Source organism: Notechis scutatus, chromosome 4 (genome assembly GCF_049901735.1).
Source record: "Notechis scutatus isolate UNSWTSFEM ecotype Mainland chromosome 4, rNotScu1.2, whole genome shotgun sequence".
Taxonomy (NCBI): domain Eukaryota; kingdom Metazoa; phylum Chordata; class Lepidosauria; order Squamata; family Elapidae; genus Notechis; species Notechis scutatus.
In genome coordinates, this window is record NC_142012.1 from 26457229 (window position 1) to 26473500 (window position 16272).

At 35.9% G+C, this 16272-nt stretch overlaps 1 protein-coding gene across 15 annotated transcripts in view; it reads right to left on the reverse strand.

The window, feature by feature from the left end:
* Nucleotides 1-16272, reverse strand: part of CAMK2D (calcium/calmodulin dependent protein kinase II delta) — a 132312-nt gene that overhangs the window by 45863 nt on the left and 70177 nt on the right. For 11 of the 15 annotated variants that reach the window (XM_026668726.2, XM_087962988.1, XM_087962986.1 and 8 more), the window contains exons 4-9: nucleotides 11696-11750; nucleotides 9581-9646; nucleotides 7415-7487; nucleotides 2504-2606; nucleotides 1550-1633; nucleotides 523-617 (exon numbers count right to left, since the gene is read on the reverse strand). In XM_026668726.2, the coding sequence (XP_026524511.2) occupies nucleotides 523-617; nucleotides 1550-1633; nucleotides 2504-2606; nucleotides 7415-7487; nucleotides 9581-9646; nucleotides 11696-11750 (476 nt within the window). Of the gene's footprint in view, nucleotides 1-522; nucleotides 618-1549; nucleotides 1634-2503; nucleotides 2607-6328; nucleotides 6402-7414; nucleotides 7488-9580; nucleotides 9647-11695; nucleotides 11751-16272 lie in introns of all 15 variants that reach the window. The other 4 variants (XM_026668731.2, XM_087962994.1, XM_087962993.1 and 1 more) reach the window with 1 other exon arrangement.

A 16272-nucleotide genomic window follows, 5' to 3' on the forward strand; every position in this document is an offset into this window, starting at 1 on the left:
GGTGTGGTATGTGTTTGTGCATCTTCGAGTCAGTGGCAACTCCTGGACACTGCCTGGACAAATTCCTGCACAATTCTGAAGAAGTGACCTGCCACTGTCTTTTTCCTATGGCCGGGAGTGGCTGGTCTAAGGTCAGCCAACTAGCTTTTTATGTGAGAAATTCTTCATTTATTGTTTCTAAAATAGATTTTTGACTTTGCTTTTAAAATAAATCAAACTACATTACTACATAGGACTACATGCCAGTCACCATGCACCAATGTACTCTTATTGTGTCTCTTGAAAGCACATACTATAAATACTCAAGTCTGCACAATTACTTGAGTATCACTAGAAGTGTGTCATACTACATAGAAGAGAAAATACTACAAAGGGGAAAAAAATAAATCATCAGAACAATTTCAGAGGTTGGGAGGGAAGTAAGACAATGCCAGAATCACAAATACTTAATTGTGTTGTGTTTTTAGAGATAATAAATGATCATGATAAAAACAAAGAGAAATGGAGGCCTATGTTACTTACATCATAAGCACCGGCTTTGATCTGTTGATAGAGTCTATGTTGATCTTCATCCCAAAAGGGAGGGTATCCCACCAAGAGGATATAGAGTATAACACCTACAAATGGTATTAAACTATGAGTAAAAGTAGCACACATAAAGATTAACTGGAGATGATATATGGGAAACCATAATAAGTTCTCCTAGCATGTAAGGCAATGGATACTAATTTTAATCAGAGCAGCATGATGAGGAAAGATCAGCAGAATTTTCATTCCCTGAACCATCTTTTCCTGAACATAGGGTCCCAAATACAGGTGCACACACATGCACAAAATGAGAGAGAGAGAGGACAACACAGTTATCTGCTTTAGAGATAGGTGTTGTGGCCCGCCAGAGGCCAGCAGAGCTAGTGGCAGAATTGGACAGTGAGAAGGTTGGGAGAAACATGGGCCAGTCCTGGAGTCTGGGGAAGGCTCTGATGTCAGAGGCAGAGCTGGGACCAGGGCCTTCCGACAGTTATCAGCTGCCTTTGGAGTTGGAGATCAGTGGGGCAGAAGAACAGCTGGAGCCTGTTCCTGATGTGCGCATGCACAGAGCTGCCAGGAGAAGGGAACAGTTAAAGAACAAGAGTCAGCTTGGGAGTAAAGGCACAGGTGGATGGTGAATGGCCCCTCCCATAGGAAATAAAGAAGAGCGAAAGGGGAATAGGGGTTTGCAGGAGACAATTAGTTTGTTTAATTAGTATGAAGATTTGTTCGTGACTCTCAAAGACTCATTGCCAAGTATTTTCTTGTACAGCATTGCACTTGGAAGATATCAGCCTGGCAGCTCTCCAAGCCTGATAAGGTCTGTGGTTGTAATTCACCCTTGAAAGACTGTTTGCCGGGACTTTGCTGGATGTGAATGATAGAAATTCACATTAGCCTAATAAAAAGGAGTTTTGTCGGGAAAAGGAGTCTGCTTCGTGATTTTGTGAAGCCTAGGTCAGAACAATAGGTATGCACTCACAAACCTCCTCTCCCCCCAAAAAAATTATAACTGGCTTACCACAGGCCCACATGTCTACTGGCTTCCCATAGGGATCTTTTCGTAGCACCTCAGGGGAAAGGTATCCTGGTGTACCAGCAAAGCCTGAAAAGTAAGCCTGCTTAGTGGGAATAGTAAGCTATTCAGAAGAAAACAAATACTAAATCCCTTTTTAAGTATCTGTGTTTAGGCTACATTCTCATCACCTACTTTACTTTACTTTATTTTACTTTGCTTGTCTGTCTGTCTGTCTGTCTGTCTGTCTATCTATCTATCTATCTATCTATCTATCTATCTATCATCTATCTATCTATCTATCTATCTATCTATCTATCTATCTATCTATCTATCTAGGTTGACTCAGCCTTCCATCTTTCTGAGGTTGATAAAATGAGGACCCAGATAGTTGGGGGCAATATGCTGACTATGTAAACCACTCAGAGAAGGCTGTAAAGCACTATGAAGTGGTATATAAGTCTAAGTGCTATTGCTACCTATCTTTTTTGTAATACAGATAGTTCTCAACTTACAATATGTGTTTAGCGATTGTTCAAAGTTACGACTTTGAACAATCAGAAGGCTGTGAGTTCAATCCTAGGTAAAAGCAGATATTTCTTTCTCTGGGCACACTGAGAATCTATCTGCTGAAAACTCCACATTGGCGACAGGAAGGGCATTGGGCCATTAAAACACTCTGCTTGCTCCATTCAATTGCCCAGACTCCCGCAAGGGATTATGGGGTCATTAAAAGACAATGATGATGAATTTGGGGCTGAGAGTTAATGTAGATTTCTGACTGGAGAAAAATGGATGCTAGAACAGCTTGATTCAACGTTATAGTGTCAATTCAGGCAACTTTTGCAAATCTGTAGTAGATTTCTTTAATGTCCCACTTGCAGGCACACTAATTTAATATGGTGTCGCAATGTTGGGATAAATGGGAAGGTATAATACAAACTGATTTTTTTTTCTTACCAAACCAGGCCTGTTGTTCACTCTGCACTTCAATTGCTAATCCAAAATCTGCCAGTTTTACAGCTGCTCCTTTTGACTTGCTTGCTAGAAGCAAGTTCTCAGGCTTTATATAGGGCAGAAGAGGAAAAAAAGGAAAAAGGAAGTAGAAGATAAGTCAGTATTTCTAATTCAGTACTTACTTTATATAAATTAAGTTGGAGACAGAGAAAGCATACTTTTCTTATTTTCAAAAATAATAAATGTTCGATTCTGTGAAATTTTAAATGGATCCCAAATCCACAAATTATTTAGAGTAGATCTGTTTTCTTCTGTTATATTTTAAACCTTCTCTTCTCTTTAGAGACCCTTTTAGAAGCCTCTAAGACTGGTCTATCAAGTATCTACAAATTTTATTTGGGAATATGAAGGTTTCCCAAATTATAGGATTATTAACTTCCTTCAACCTGTTATGGTCTCATATAACCAATTACTGATATGAGACTAAGGCTCAAATAGTTTTCCTTGCTAAAAATAGATACATCATAAACATTGTTTATTACAAAAAGGATACATTACCTAGAAATGTTACCTATATCTGACTTGTCAAAAATTTATATGACTGCTGGTTATCAGGAAAGATACAAATAAAACTTTCTTGCAATTCAGTTACAGTAATCCCAGGATCTAAGCTTATAATATAGTTAAGACCATCTTAAAATGTCAGTATTCCATTATATCTAAACATATTCAACGCTATAGGTAGTCCTCAACTTACAACCAAAATGTCTGTTGTTACGTGAGACATTTGTTAAGTGAGTTTTGCCCCATTTTATGACCTTTCTTGCCACAGTTAAGTGAATCACCACAGTTGATTAGTAACACAGTTAAGTGAATGTGGCTTCCACACTGATTTTGCTCGGCAAAAGGTTGCAAAAGGTGATCACAGGACCTTGGGACACAGCAACGGTTATAAGTGTGAGTCAGTGGCCAAGCATCTGAATTTTGATCACATGGTCATGGGAATGCTACAAAGGTAATAACTGTGAAAAACGGTCATGTCACTTTTTTCCTCACCATTGTAACTTTGAACAGTCACAAAATGAACTGTTGTAAGTCGAAGACTACCTGTATTTTTCTATTTTGGAATCTAAACTTTTTTTAAAAAATGATTTATTATAACAAGAATTATAAGAAGTGTAATCAATTTTACAAGCATTTGCCAAGCTAATTAATGTGCAAGGTTTTTTAAGGCAGAAAAAAGTTAGCAGAGCATAGTTCTTAGAAAGCCTTGATAATCATATTATCTATAACTTTCAAATTCCTACACAGGAGCTGTGATGTTAAACCACAAGTTTCTGTCTAAGCTTGCACTTTCTGGATGGCCGGGAATGGAATTTCAAAAATTCTCATAAAGTCAGATTAGAGTACATTTATACCCTTTGATAGGCAAATACCTAGATCTTGCACCTCACAAAACTAGGATGACAACCTAATCTTCCATTAGAACTGCTGAATATTGTAAACAAGTAACTTTGGACATAAACATGTGAAGCAAGTATCACAGTCATAAGGAAAGAAATATGGTCCAATAATTACAGAGCAGCCATACACTCAATAGCAAGCTCATCTGACTTCTGGGCAACTGACTATGCCCTTTAAAAACATGCATCAGCCAGTTCAGGACAATGAAAATGTCAATAGATTTGTCATGCATGAGTTCTGAATAGGTTGGGGCAAATGTACACAACTGGACAAAAATATGGGGGATTTAAACAGAGATGGAATCTTGAGACTCCATCCAAGAAAGGAACAAGTCAGTGTGTGGATCACAAAGTTGCACTTTAGCTGCAGATGTGCATATAGTTGACAGAAAACAATAATTTTTGAGCTTCTTTATTATAATATTGATAAAAGAGGCATACAACATATTTTGTGTTAATATCTAAACTGTATTTATAAAGGGTATCCTAAAAGAATATTACAAATCTAAGTTTATATTTTAAAATCTACATACGGGGTGACCTAGCTGGCAAAATAAAACAAGATTTATTTGTTTTTGTTTTTAAATTAAAAGGGGTAATTTCTCTATGATTCTTCAGTAAAAAGCTATTTGGCCAAATCCAACAATGATAGTGAAAGAAATGGAAATAGTCCCAAGGTGGATCAAAGCTAACCTTTAAAAAAAAACTATGTGAGTCAGATTTGTTTTAATGGGTTTCAGCACTAATTCTGGGGCCATCTTTTACATCATCCTTGCAAAATGATTTTAAAATGTACATAGGTGTTTAAAAGTATATGATTTACAGAATCCTTTATCCAAGATAAAATGTTCAAGTTTTATATCTGAAGAAGGGGTTTGATTTAAAAACAAAATAGAACCCAGAACGTTGACATAAATACTTTATTGCATATATTGTTGTATTGCAAGATGAATGTTTTTAAAAATAAGGACTTCTGTTTTTTAATCATTTTTTCTTTTAAAATAATCTCTAACAGCCTTGAAACTATTTCTATTCTATCAAGTCTATTATTCTAATGGTAGATAAGTTTAATTAATTCTTTGTTTTGTATTAATTTCTAAAAACAACCTTGGGTTATTTTAAACACAATAATTGTGATGTAGGCTCTTGTGTAAGCATTAAATAGACACCTGGGGAAGCAAGCATTAGGTAGCTAAATAAATAAATGTTTCCTGATCACAGAAAAAAATTATATACAATTCTATACACCAAAACACGTACATGTCTTCATTTTTTCTTGTTGTACTTTTTTGTAGTTTTTGTGTGTACCTTGCTATCTAGGCAATCATTTCATGCATAATATGGATTCTAGTCCAAAGCATATTTAGGACTATTATCAGAAGTAATGTACAGGAATAGATGCACACTCACCCTTCCCAATTACCCTCACCCAGTATAAGGTAGTGTTGGATATTTGTCAAGGTTAGCCAATGAATATGTTGACATAAATACATTAACATACTGTAACATACAGAGCATAAATGACTGCAGAATATGCAAATGCATACTAGGTCTAGTTTGGGAATAAACCATTCCAAATAATTGACAGGAGGAATTACTGTTATCTAAAGTCACCCATACAGATTTGCTATGATGAATGTTCACAGTATGAAATCTGTTAGAAAATTCCAGAAGCCCCGTTGGTTCTGAATTTCCTTCTGAAAATGTGTGGCAAGAATAACAGGAAGCTCTATAGTTTTTTTACAGATCTCATCTAAACAGGGAGAAACTGAAAGAAATTGCTTTAAAATGTTTTATGAGATTCTGCTTAGTTTTCAGGTTGGGCTTTTTTAGATATTACTCTAACAATCTGTAAAACATAATAGACAACATGTTGTTCTAAATTTATGGAAAATAATGTGTGCATTTGTGTGTATGTAAATCTGAATTAAGTTCCAAAAGAATGACAAACCATTTGCTCATGTTCACTACTATAGTTCTACATTTGTTAACTGTATATTTTAGGTCTAAAGATGTTTTTTTAATTACAGAAATAAGATTTAAAAATCAGTTGGAACTGCTGGTCAACAATGTTACATTAGGGGGGGAAAAACCTGACAAACTAATCACATGTGCAAGGTGATTAACCTTAGTCCTATTTGCATAGCTGAATTAATATGTGGGAATAAGACAGGTGGGAATAAAGTAAGCAAAGTATCACATGAATCCTAAATCTGCAAGGAAAAGAAAAGTTGCCTGTTTTTGCAACCACAAACAATTTGCAAAATAATCAGTGGACATCTCTTTGCTTCTAGATGCAAAAGTGCAGCTATGTTGTGCTTTGAATCTGTGTAATATGATTATCTTCCCCCATAGCATTACTTACCTTCAAGTCCCGATGGACTACGCCCATCTGATGGCAGTGTAGCACAGCCTCCAGGATCTGCTGAATGCAATGACTGCATGCAAACACCAGGGGGCGTATATTAGTTCGAAGCTGTACACTCACTGTCTGTATAACCTCAGTGAGACTGGGTTAAAGTGCAAAATGATGAACAGGCTGAGATCATGAATCACAACCTCTTAAAAATGCATGGATCTGCATTCCTCCGCTAGAACAGCAACTTCCTCAGCCATTATGAATGTGCACTGCAAATGCATGCTTGCTTTAGCCCACTTTTATGTAGGGCATGAACAGGAGGGGTAGCGATATCTTTGGGCTCCACAAAAGGGTTTAAGGTAGTATTCTTGGGCATATGCATAATATATTGAGAAGTAGACAATGAGAGCATATCATTGATCTGATAAACCCATTTGACAAACTTGGGTTAAATATCTGGTGCAGTTTGTTTCCTTCCCTCCTTTACTCGCCTTGGAGGCCTTTTTTCCACCAGCAGCCCTGAAAGTAAATTTACTTTAAGTAGTTTTGTATTTGAGATGAGTTATTCACCCTTCATGGTTTCATTTAGCCAAGCAATTATTTGATCCCTATTGCCTGAGGGATCTATCTTACTCTAGCAGAGCAATGCATAACCAGTCATTCTGCTACAATAACCCATTGTCTCTGAACAGAAGTGGTGTTTTAAACCTGCAGGCTAACATCTATCACAGACAAAGGTCAGTCACAGATTCAGGCTACAGGACTGAGGTAATCTCCTTCCAAAGCAGTTCCTGATACCTATGGCACCTACCACATCTCTTGGGAGGTCCCTGGTATTAGCAGTACCTATTCTACCTTTTTCTGTGATGGACATTAAACCTGTGACACTTGCAGAGTGGAAAGCAGCATCATGCACTATCCATTTCTCATATTAAGGGTGAGGAGGATAGCCAAGGGAACTTCTCAGCCAACCCACCCTTAAAACTCAAGCCAGGAAGAAAAAAAAAGAAGAGAGACAGAAGAGAGACAAAAACAAATAAAATAATAATAAAACAAAAGTCTTAGCAAACCTATGGGGCACCAGATACTGACCTTGAGGTCTCTGTGCACTATGCCATTTAGGTGACAATGATTAACACTTTCTAGAATCTGCTGTATACAATGACTGCAAAGATACAAGGGCAGAATGGGAGGGGGGAAAACATTTTAAGGCACATAATCACGTTAAATACAGAAAATAATTTAATAATAATAATGAAAGTAACTTAAAATAGCAATAACTTAAAATAATCAAATCACATTTTCAGACAGGTTTTAATTACACACAGAACTGAAACGCAGCTTTTCTCTCTTTCTCTTTGGAAAAAATTGTCAAGAGACTCAAAAGAAATGACATTTAACATATAACATATAATAGATATAAACTTTTGGTGGAATATTTGCTGAAGTATGAGAGGAAAAGTTTAAGCACCTACGAGGTGATAGATCTATAGTAAATAATACAGGCTTTATTGTGGCTAGCAGTGCAGTGTATACATCAACATAAATAGCAGAGAGAACCTGTGTAACCACTGGTCATGATGGTCAAGGCTATGAATAGTAATCAACAAAGAATTTTGCTCACTGACTAGTCAGTGTGTTTGGAATGATGCTGAAAAATATGAAGCTGCAGCTATTATACAACCTGAAAAGCATGAATATTTGCTAACCAATGTAGGTTATATTCTATTGTCTAGTGTGTTTAAGAGAGTACATATTAGTTGAACAACAAACAAATAGAATGCAAATCGTTCTAATATATGCATGCTTTCCACATATTAATAAATGGCATAATGGCTATTTTTATGTGCATTATTCTTTCACATTCAACATATTTATACAGGAGCATAAGGAAAACAGTAAGACAGAGCAAATTTAATTTTTTTTAAAGCACAAAGTTTCTTGAAAACCAAACAGTTTAATAGAACAGGAAATGAGTGTGTGTGAGGGGGAATCAGTTTGTGTAACTGAAAGGTGTATTTGAAGCAGTCAGTTACTAGCAGTCATCTTTGGGGAAAAAACAATAGGGAGTCTCTTGAATTAATTTAGTAGGATTCTAGTGGGGGGAGGGGAATTCAGTAGTTAACCTCACTGGAAGAAGAAGAGACCTCTCTTTTTTGTTCCTCTTCTGCTAAATAAAGATCCCTGCAATGCTTTTTCACAGAAGTTGATAAAATGCCGCATGATGTTTTTAGGGAAAATAGAGTCAGCAAAACTAACTTCTCCTTTCTTCCAGCAGAGATAAAACTCTCCTCATGAAGAGTTACTTTTCTGGTCTTAGAGATGACACACCCTTCAACCCATTCATTTATTTATCTTCCTTTCTCCCTCAGCCATTATATTTATCACACACTTGTTAAATATGGAAAAAAAAATGGACAACAAATTATTAGGATAGGCCGTTAGATACTTTGAGTTCAGTATTAAAGAAAGCAAAGAGTAATCCCTTCCTTTTTCAGCAACAGGTGAACTTTTTATTGGTGTCAATAAAAAAACTGAATATTATTCTGATCTCACTGCTACAGTGTCAGGCAAAGAATAAAGCCACGTGAACTGATTTATTGCCTGCAATGGAAAAGGAAGGGGGGGAAAAGTTGAGATATGGGTTCCAGATATAGACTAGTTATGGATATTGGAACTTATTTGTTTTGGAATCTTCTAGAATTTGCTGGGTTCCTTGATTTTAGTAGACATGAATTATTTAGACCACAGTTATCATCCCTTTCCTTTCTAACATTCCAACAAAAACTAGTATGAAATTTCCTACATGAGCAAATCAATTGCTGCCATACCTATTTTTCTACAAAATCATTTTGTAAGATAGGATATTTGGGATGGGATTTGAAGGAAGAAAAAACCATACTTCACTACCATCATGTTGCTTTAATCTAATGACAGAGGAAATGTAATGTAAGAGGAAAGAAGTATTATATAACTCATAGAATAATAATGGCACATTTATTTGTAAAATCAATTCTCATATGGTAATATTCCAATGGGAAATACATTGTGGAAAGAAATATTTAAAAATGGACTCTGTGAAAAAAGCAAACAGGTGGAACCCCAGTATGCTAAATGAGTATTGTTTTCCAAGATTGAGATTTAAGAAAGGTTACTGTAATTTTCCTCAGGGTATCACACTAAATTTATTTTTATTTTGTTTGTGAAATTTAGAAACCACTCAGATGATTTTTTTTTTTTTTTAAATTCAGCACTGACCTTGCATCTGCTTCACTGTAATATTCTCTTGCAACAATGTCCTCAAATAATTCGCCTCCGGTAACTCTAGTAATGATATAAAACATTTTTACAGATTAAAAAAAAACTACATGAGAAATTTAATTTTTACCCTACTTTTTTGAAATAATGAAGGATCTGCAACCAGACTCAGTTCTGGATTCAGATAATGAGCATATCCTTAGTGACTTTTTGCCTGCATAAAAGTTATTATTATTACCTTTATTGTCAGAGTACAACATGTGTACAATGAAAAAATATGAACCTTATTTAAATATGGTATTATGATCTTTCAGTCATTCACTATTCTGGCCTTCCTCATATATATCCCTCAAAAGGATGACTTATTGTACTTTATTTGCTATGAAAAACCAGGATGAATAGGTATATTTCATTGAGGAATCTTAATATAATGCATAAATAAATTGCAAATTTTATTGCACTGTGCAGTGATGCTATTTTCAGCAGATATGATGAAGGACATATATTTTTTCAAATTGCCACTCCCTCACTTTGGATGAGATACCAGTTCTATTTGGCTATTCTTCATCAACTCTTAACTTGATGATTTTCCAAAACAGAAAGCAGGATCACATTTCAACAGCTTCAGTACAATTTTGTTCATATGCTCATCATATTCCCAAGTCATTTTTTAAAAAATAATTTTGCGATAAATTTTTATCTAAAACCTTTCATTATTTATCATTTATGATTATTATTTAAATAGTGAAGATTTTCAAACAGCTATTTTTTTTAAACAAAGTTCAAATAAAACATCCAATAAAGAACTGAGAGAAAACAATTTATATAAAATGGCACTTTTTGTTTCATTTTTTAAAAAAATGAAGTTCAAAACACATTGTTCTGTGAGGCCTGAAATGAGAAATTTTCAGGCAACAACAAACCCACTTAATGACCTTTGTATTTTACTCAATAGTTGCTTTCAGCAAAAGAAATGTGCTTCATAAACAAAAGACAAATTCTTTACAAAAGTATTTTTTAATGCTGGATATAACTGGGTGAAAGGACTTCTTATGCTTATTTATGATCAAATTTCTACACTGCCCACAAATTAATGTAAAGGCTAATTAAAATCAGAATTAAAAACAGAACTAAAAATGTTAACAATTAAAAGGTTAAAAAGTTAAAGAGGTGGAGAGAAAGCCCTTAAGCTACCAACCACTCCCAAAGTGGCATATCCTTCTTAGATGCCCATGCCAGTAGGCAGAGCCCGTATTGCTGCTCTTGTAGAAGGCCATAAGGGCGGGGGCAAAATGTCCATATTTATTGATTACAATACTTAAACAGCAATTATATATATTTTTGTTTAGTGACCTCTTTGTCTTTATTATGTTTTTAGTAAATCAGATTGCCTGAAAAACTACTATAAACAGGTTTTCAATATAAAATATGTACGGTATCCATTTTTTTCCTGACAAATCTTACAGATTTTGAATTATTTTCCAGTTTATATTGTTATATTTCTTTCAACATTTCTGCTTAAATTGTAATAGAATTTTCTTTATTTGAACTATTTTGATCTGTCTTGATAAAATGAGAAATTCACAGAAAGCAACATAAATAATTTAAACCATGTAACATGCTATTTCTGATGCAATATTGTGTTGGTTGCATGCTTTCTCCTAATGTCTATTCAAAATAGCTTAAACATTGCTGCAGAAAACATCCTGGCTTTGTTAACCTGGAAATTCTGGTTTAACTCCAGCTAGAAACCAGGAACTGATCAGAATTCATAGATTCCAGTTTCCTTTTATTCTTTATTAAATTAACTGTTGCCAGTGTCAATATTATGTGCTCTACATATAATTTGTATTGTTCTTCATAATTCTTTCTTCATTCTTAGAGAATCCCCCTGAGAAATTCCACCAAAGTTTATTCCATAAATAGTTAGCAGTAGTTATAAACATGGATTTAACAGCGATACTGTCTGGACATGGTGAACTAGAGTTACCTAGAATGGACTGGCTTCTGTTACAGATAGGAAATGGCTATTGTCCATCTGGATCATATGGTACAGTCTTTAATTTTATATATTACATATTATAGGACAAACTGCAAATAGGCAAGTCAACTTACAAATCAAAGACTAAGTAATGAAATCCTTCTTCTGATATGCTTTCATGAAGTCGCACTGTTGAAAGAAGAGAAAGATTTGTCTAGTTTTTTTCTAGGTACTCTTAACTTTATTATCCTTTCCTTCTACCCTTCTGTTAACATATAATATTCTACTCTTTTCCTTGGGTTACATCTTCAGTTGAAAACAATGCCATCATACAAAACAGATATATTTGCAGTATCTAGCATAATTCTGTAAATAGTATAGATTAACATCTAATATATTCATATGCTTTTCACATTCATAAATGTTTGCAAATTAAATTTCAGTTTTGATAGCTATGTGGAGGCTCTGAGTAAGTCAATCTATCCATTAAAAGAAAGAAAATGTTTTCCTGAACCCACTAAATAAAAATCAGCACATACAATGTTTCAAATGTCAACAAATACCGGGTAGCAAACAGAATAAACTGATCAACCCATTACTTTGAAAATGAAAATGCTATAATATAATAACCAAGACTCATTATGGTCAGTGGAATTTATGCACTAGCAGAAAATCATTTTGTTTTCTTGAAAGTTGGACCCACAATGCATTGATAGCCATACCTTCCCATAATGAATGATTTTTCAATAAATAACATTTGTCCTGCCAGTTTCATATCCTGCCCTTGATGGTCTTTTAACCATCACCACAATCACTATCACCTCTTCAGTTATCTATATTCTTACTTCAGAATAGGTACTATTTTGTTACAGAAAATAACATTGTATTTTAAAAGTAAAAATAAAACATTGAAAACCTGTAACTTATATTTAACCTCCCAACTATACATATTTTTAAAAAAGGGAGGAGGAAGAAAGCACTGTAGGTTGGACTTCTTTGCTTTTACCCCATCACTTTGAATTATCATTTAGGTCCCCAACTGTACTGAAATCCTGCCTTGAATTCGGGCATTTCAGCAGTCCAAATACTTAATTCCATGACTGTAGGGAAAAATTAAGCTTCCTTGTATCATATTATAAAGCACTTAACTTATTTCACTATAATTTCTAAGCTAGTTTTGTATGTGACTAATGTCTAAATCAACTACCCCCAACTTAACTAGCTTCTTAATCAGAATTTCATGCAATATTTGACCAATGTTTTCTTAGTAATGCATTTTAACACAGATTCAGCAGAGCAAAAACAGGTATAAAGAAAATAAATAAGGATGGCCAGAAGATTATTAAACTAAATTTACAGGGTGAGATTGAGGGAACAGAGTATGTTTACCCTTTTAGGAAATAAAAATCTTTAACAGTACAGCAGTTTAGGAGGAACTATAGAGGAACCAGTTGGGAAGGTAGTGATAACTTCCCCTATAGACTGGATGAGGGAATGCTAGACAGCCATCCATCCAAGTTGTTTTTGTTGAGATTTCAGTATTGAAAAGGAGTTTGGAATCAACAGTGTAAATAACCTCCTCAGTGACTGCAGGATTCTATGGACATGTAAAAATATAACATAACAGATTTGCCTTTGGTTAGATGGTCTGCTATGCAAATCTGATTAATAAATAAAGAAATCAATACTATGTTCTCCCATTATTTCTCCATTGTGAAAGTTTTAAAGGGGCCCCATTAAAATGCATATAAGTTGAATCCAAGAACGCTATTATATTAGTGACAAGTTTCTAATCTTATTTTCCATCTTTGTGTGCAAAGGCAAAATCAATACTGATTCTGCTAAAACAAGGTGATACACAATTCATTACCACTCCATTATGCTAACTGTAACTGATGTTAGTTGTTTCTGCATCAATATTAATGGCATCTTTTCTATTTTTATTCTACTAGCCTATACAGCTTTATTTCATGGTAATAAAACTTAAAAGACTACGAAAATTTTAAAACAATGATGAAACAATTAGCACTTTTTGTCTTGTCTTTTGAAACAAGAACAATCTGCTCTTGTATAATAGAATAATAGAATTCTTTATTGGCTAAGTGTGATTGGACACACAAGGAATTTGTCTTGGTGAAAATGCTTTTAATGTACATAAAAGAAAAGATACATTTGTCAATAGTCAAGAATTATCAGATACAACACAATAGTCATAGGGTACAAATAAGCAATCAAATCATACTAGGAAACAGTATACCGTATTTGCCGGCGTATAAGACGACTGGGCGTATAAGACGAGCCCCCAACATTTCCACTCAAAATATAGAGTTTGTTATATACTCGCCGTATAAGATGACCCCCCACTTGGAGGCATGTTTTTCAGGGCAAAAAAGTCATACGCCGGCAAATACGGTAAGTTGTAACACTTGGGGTATTCTGGATATAATTCTTGATTGACACCCCGCCCCTTTCCCCCAAACTTACAAAGCCACCAAAATGCTTTAGAGAGGCAGCTTCGCCTTTCTCAGGCTGGCACTCAATTCCTCTCCCTTTCTTTGTGACACCGTTGAGCGATCTGCTTTTTCAGGGAAAATAAATAAATAAAAATAAAACTGACGAAAAACAGTCGAGTTGTTTCTTAATATCTTTCCACCTCCCCAACCAATTTGTCTCCAAGGGTGCACCACACTGATTGCGACATTAATTATTTCAGAGAGAGAGGGTGGGGGGAGAAATCTTTGCTTCCTACTGTGGCTTTTTCCTGCGCATCGCTTTTTCCCTTGGCTTTGTGGTTGTTACTTCTTACAGGGAGGGATAATGAAATACCCACGCTGGGAGAAAGCGGAAAGGATGTCTATTTTCCTGCTCACTAACTTTCCAGAAAGCGTCGAGTTCCTACCCGAGACTTGCCAAAAGTCCAGTTCATTCATTTGCTACCTTTCTCCAATGAGATCCAGATCTGTTTCCACACGCGCTTAGGATCTTATCTTATTATCTTATTATTATCTTATTAGCCTTGCTCAGTCCGTCCAAGAGAGAAGAAGGCAGACGGTTTTGCGCTCAGGGAGAAAGGAAAAGAGCCTCTCGCTCACGCTGCACACTGCCTCCCCCTCCACCCCAGCAACGCTTAGGAAAAGAGTTACACAAGCATCCTTTCCAGAAGTGAATTGGGGGGATTGAGCAAAGGCTGAAACCGGGAAGAGAAAAATTCCCAAAGAAAATCGCACGAGCAGCATCCCATTCCTGGGAGAAAAACAAAAAAACAAAAACACGAACTCTTCCCGAAGCACAAAAGCAAGGATGGCGCTTTCTCAGCTTTGAGCTGCGTCGCTGCTCTCCCACCCCTCCACTCGTCCCCACGTGCGGCGAAGTTTCTGCCACTGGGGGGTGGAGGGGATGAAGGAGGTGAGGGATGGGGGCAAAGCCTGGAGCCTGCCTGTCCGCTCGCACGAGCGGAGTGGGTGGGTGGGTGGGTGGGGAGGAGGAGGAAGAGAGACTCCGGCTGGGCTTGAAGGGGCTTCGCAAGTTGCGGAGCTCCGCCCGTCGCTCTTGCACCGAGTGACAACAACGTATTTGCCGGCGTATAAGGCGACCTTTGTTATATACTCGCCGTATAAGACGACCCCCACTTGGAGGCATGTTTTTCAGGGCAAAAAAGTCATCTTATACGCCGGCAAATACGGTATATCATATGTATACAAGCAACAAAGTTACAGTCATACAGTCACAAGTGGGAGGGGATGGGTGATAAGGAGTGATGAGAAGATTAATAGTAATAGTAGTGCAGATTTTGTAAATAGTGGGACAGTGTTGAGGGAATTATTTGTTTAGCAGAGTGATGGCTTTCGGGAAAAAACTGTCCTTGTGTCTAGTTGTTCTGGTGTGCAGTGCTCTATAGCGTCGTTTTGAGGGTAGGTGTTGAAACAGTTTATATCCGGGATGTGAAGGGTCTGTAAATATTTTCACAGCCCTCTTTTTGACTTGTGCAGTATACAGGTCCTCGATTGAGGGCAAGTTGATAGTAATTGTTTTTTCTGCAGTCCTAATTACTCTCTGGAGTCTGTTTCTGTCTTGTTGGGTTGCAGAACCAAACCAGACAGTTATAGAGCTGCAGATAGCAGACTTAGCAATTCTTCTGTAGAACTGTATCAGCATCTCCTTGGGCAGTTTGAGCTTCCTGAGTTGGTGCAGAAAACATTCTTCGTTGTGCTTTTTTGACGACATTTTTGATGTTAGTTGTCCATTTCAGGTCTTGTAATATGGTAGAACCTAGAAATTTGAAGGTCTCTAACTGTTGATACTGTGTTGTCTAGTATTGTAAGAAGTGGTAGTATGTGTAAACTAATGTCTTACATTTCATTAAGTTTTAAATTTTATTTTCCTTTTTTCTGCTGATCATGTTTAAGAAATAAATCTATAATAAAATAAGAGCTTGGGCATTCTCTATGAACATTCCATTTTAAAGTAGCTAATGATATAATTGATATTATTAGTGTAAATAAACAAACTACAATAATAAAAAAAGTTTAAAAACCAAGCATGGATATAAATGATAATGTACAGGCAAGGATAAACTTCAGTTCTGAATTTCTTCCTATCCTGAAGTGTTGTGACGTGTATTTACAAATAGGACTTAGGACTAGGACTTCGACTTACATATCACTTCACAGTGCTTCTACAGCCCTCCCCAAGTGGTTACAGAGTCAGCATA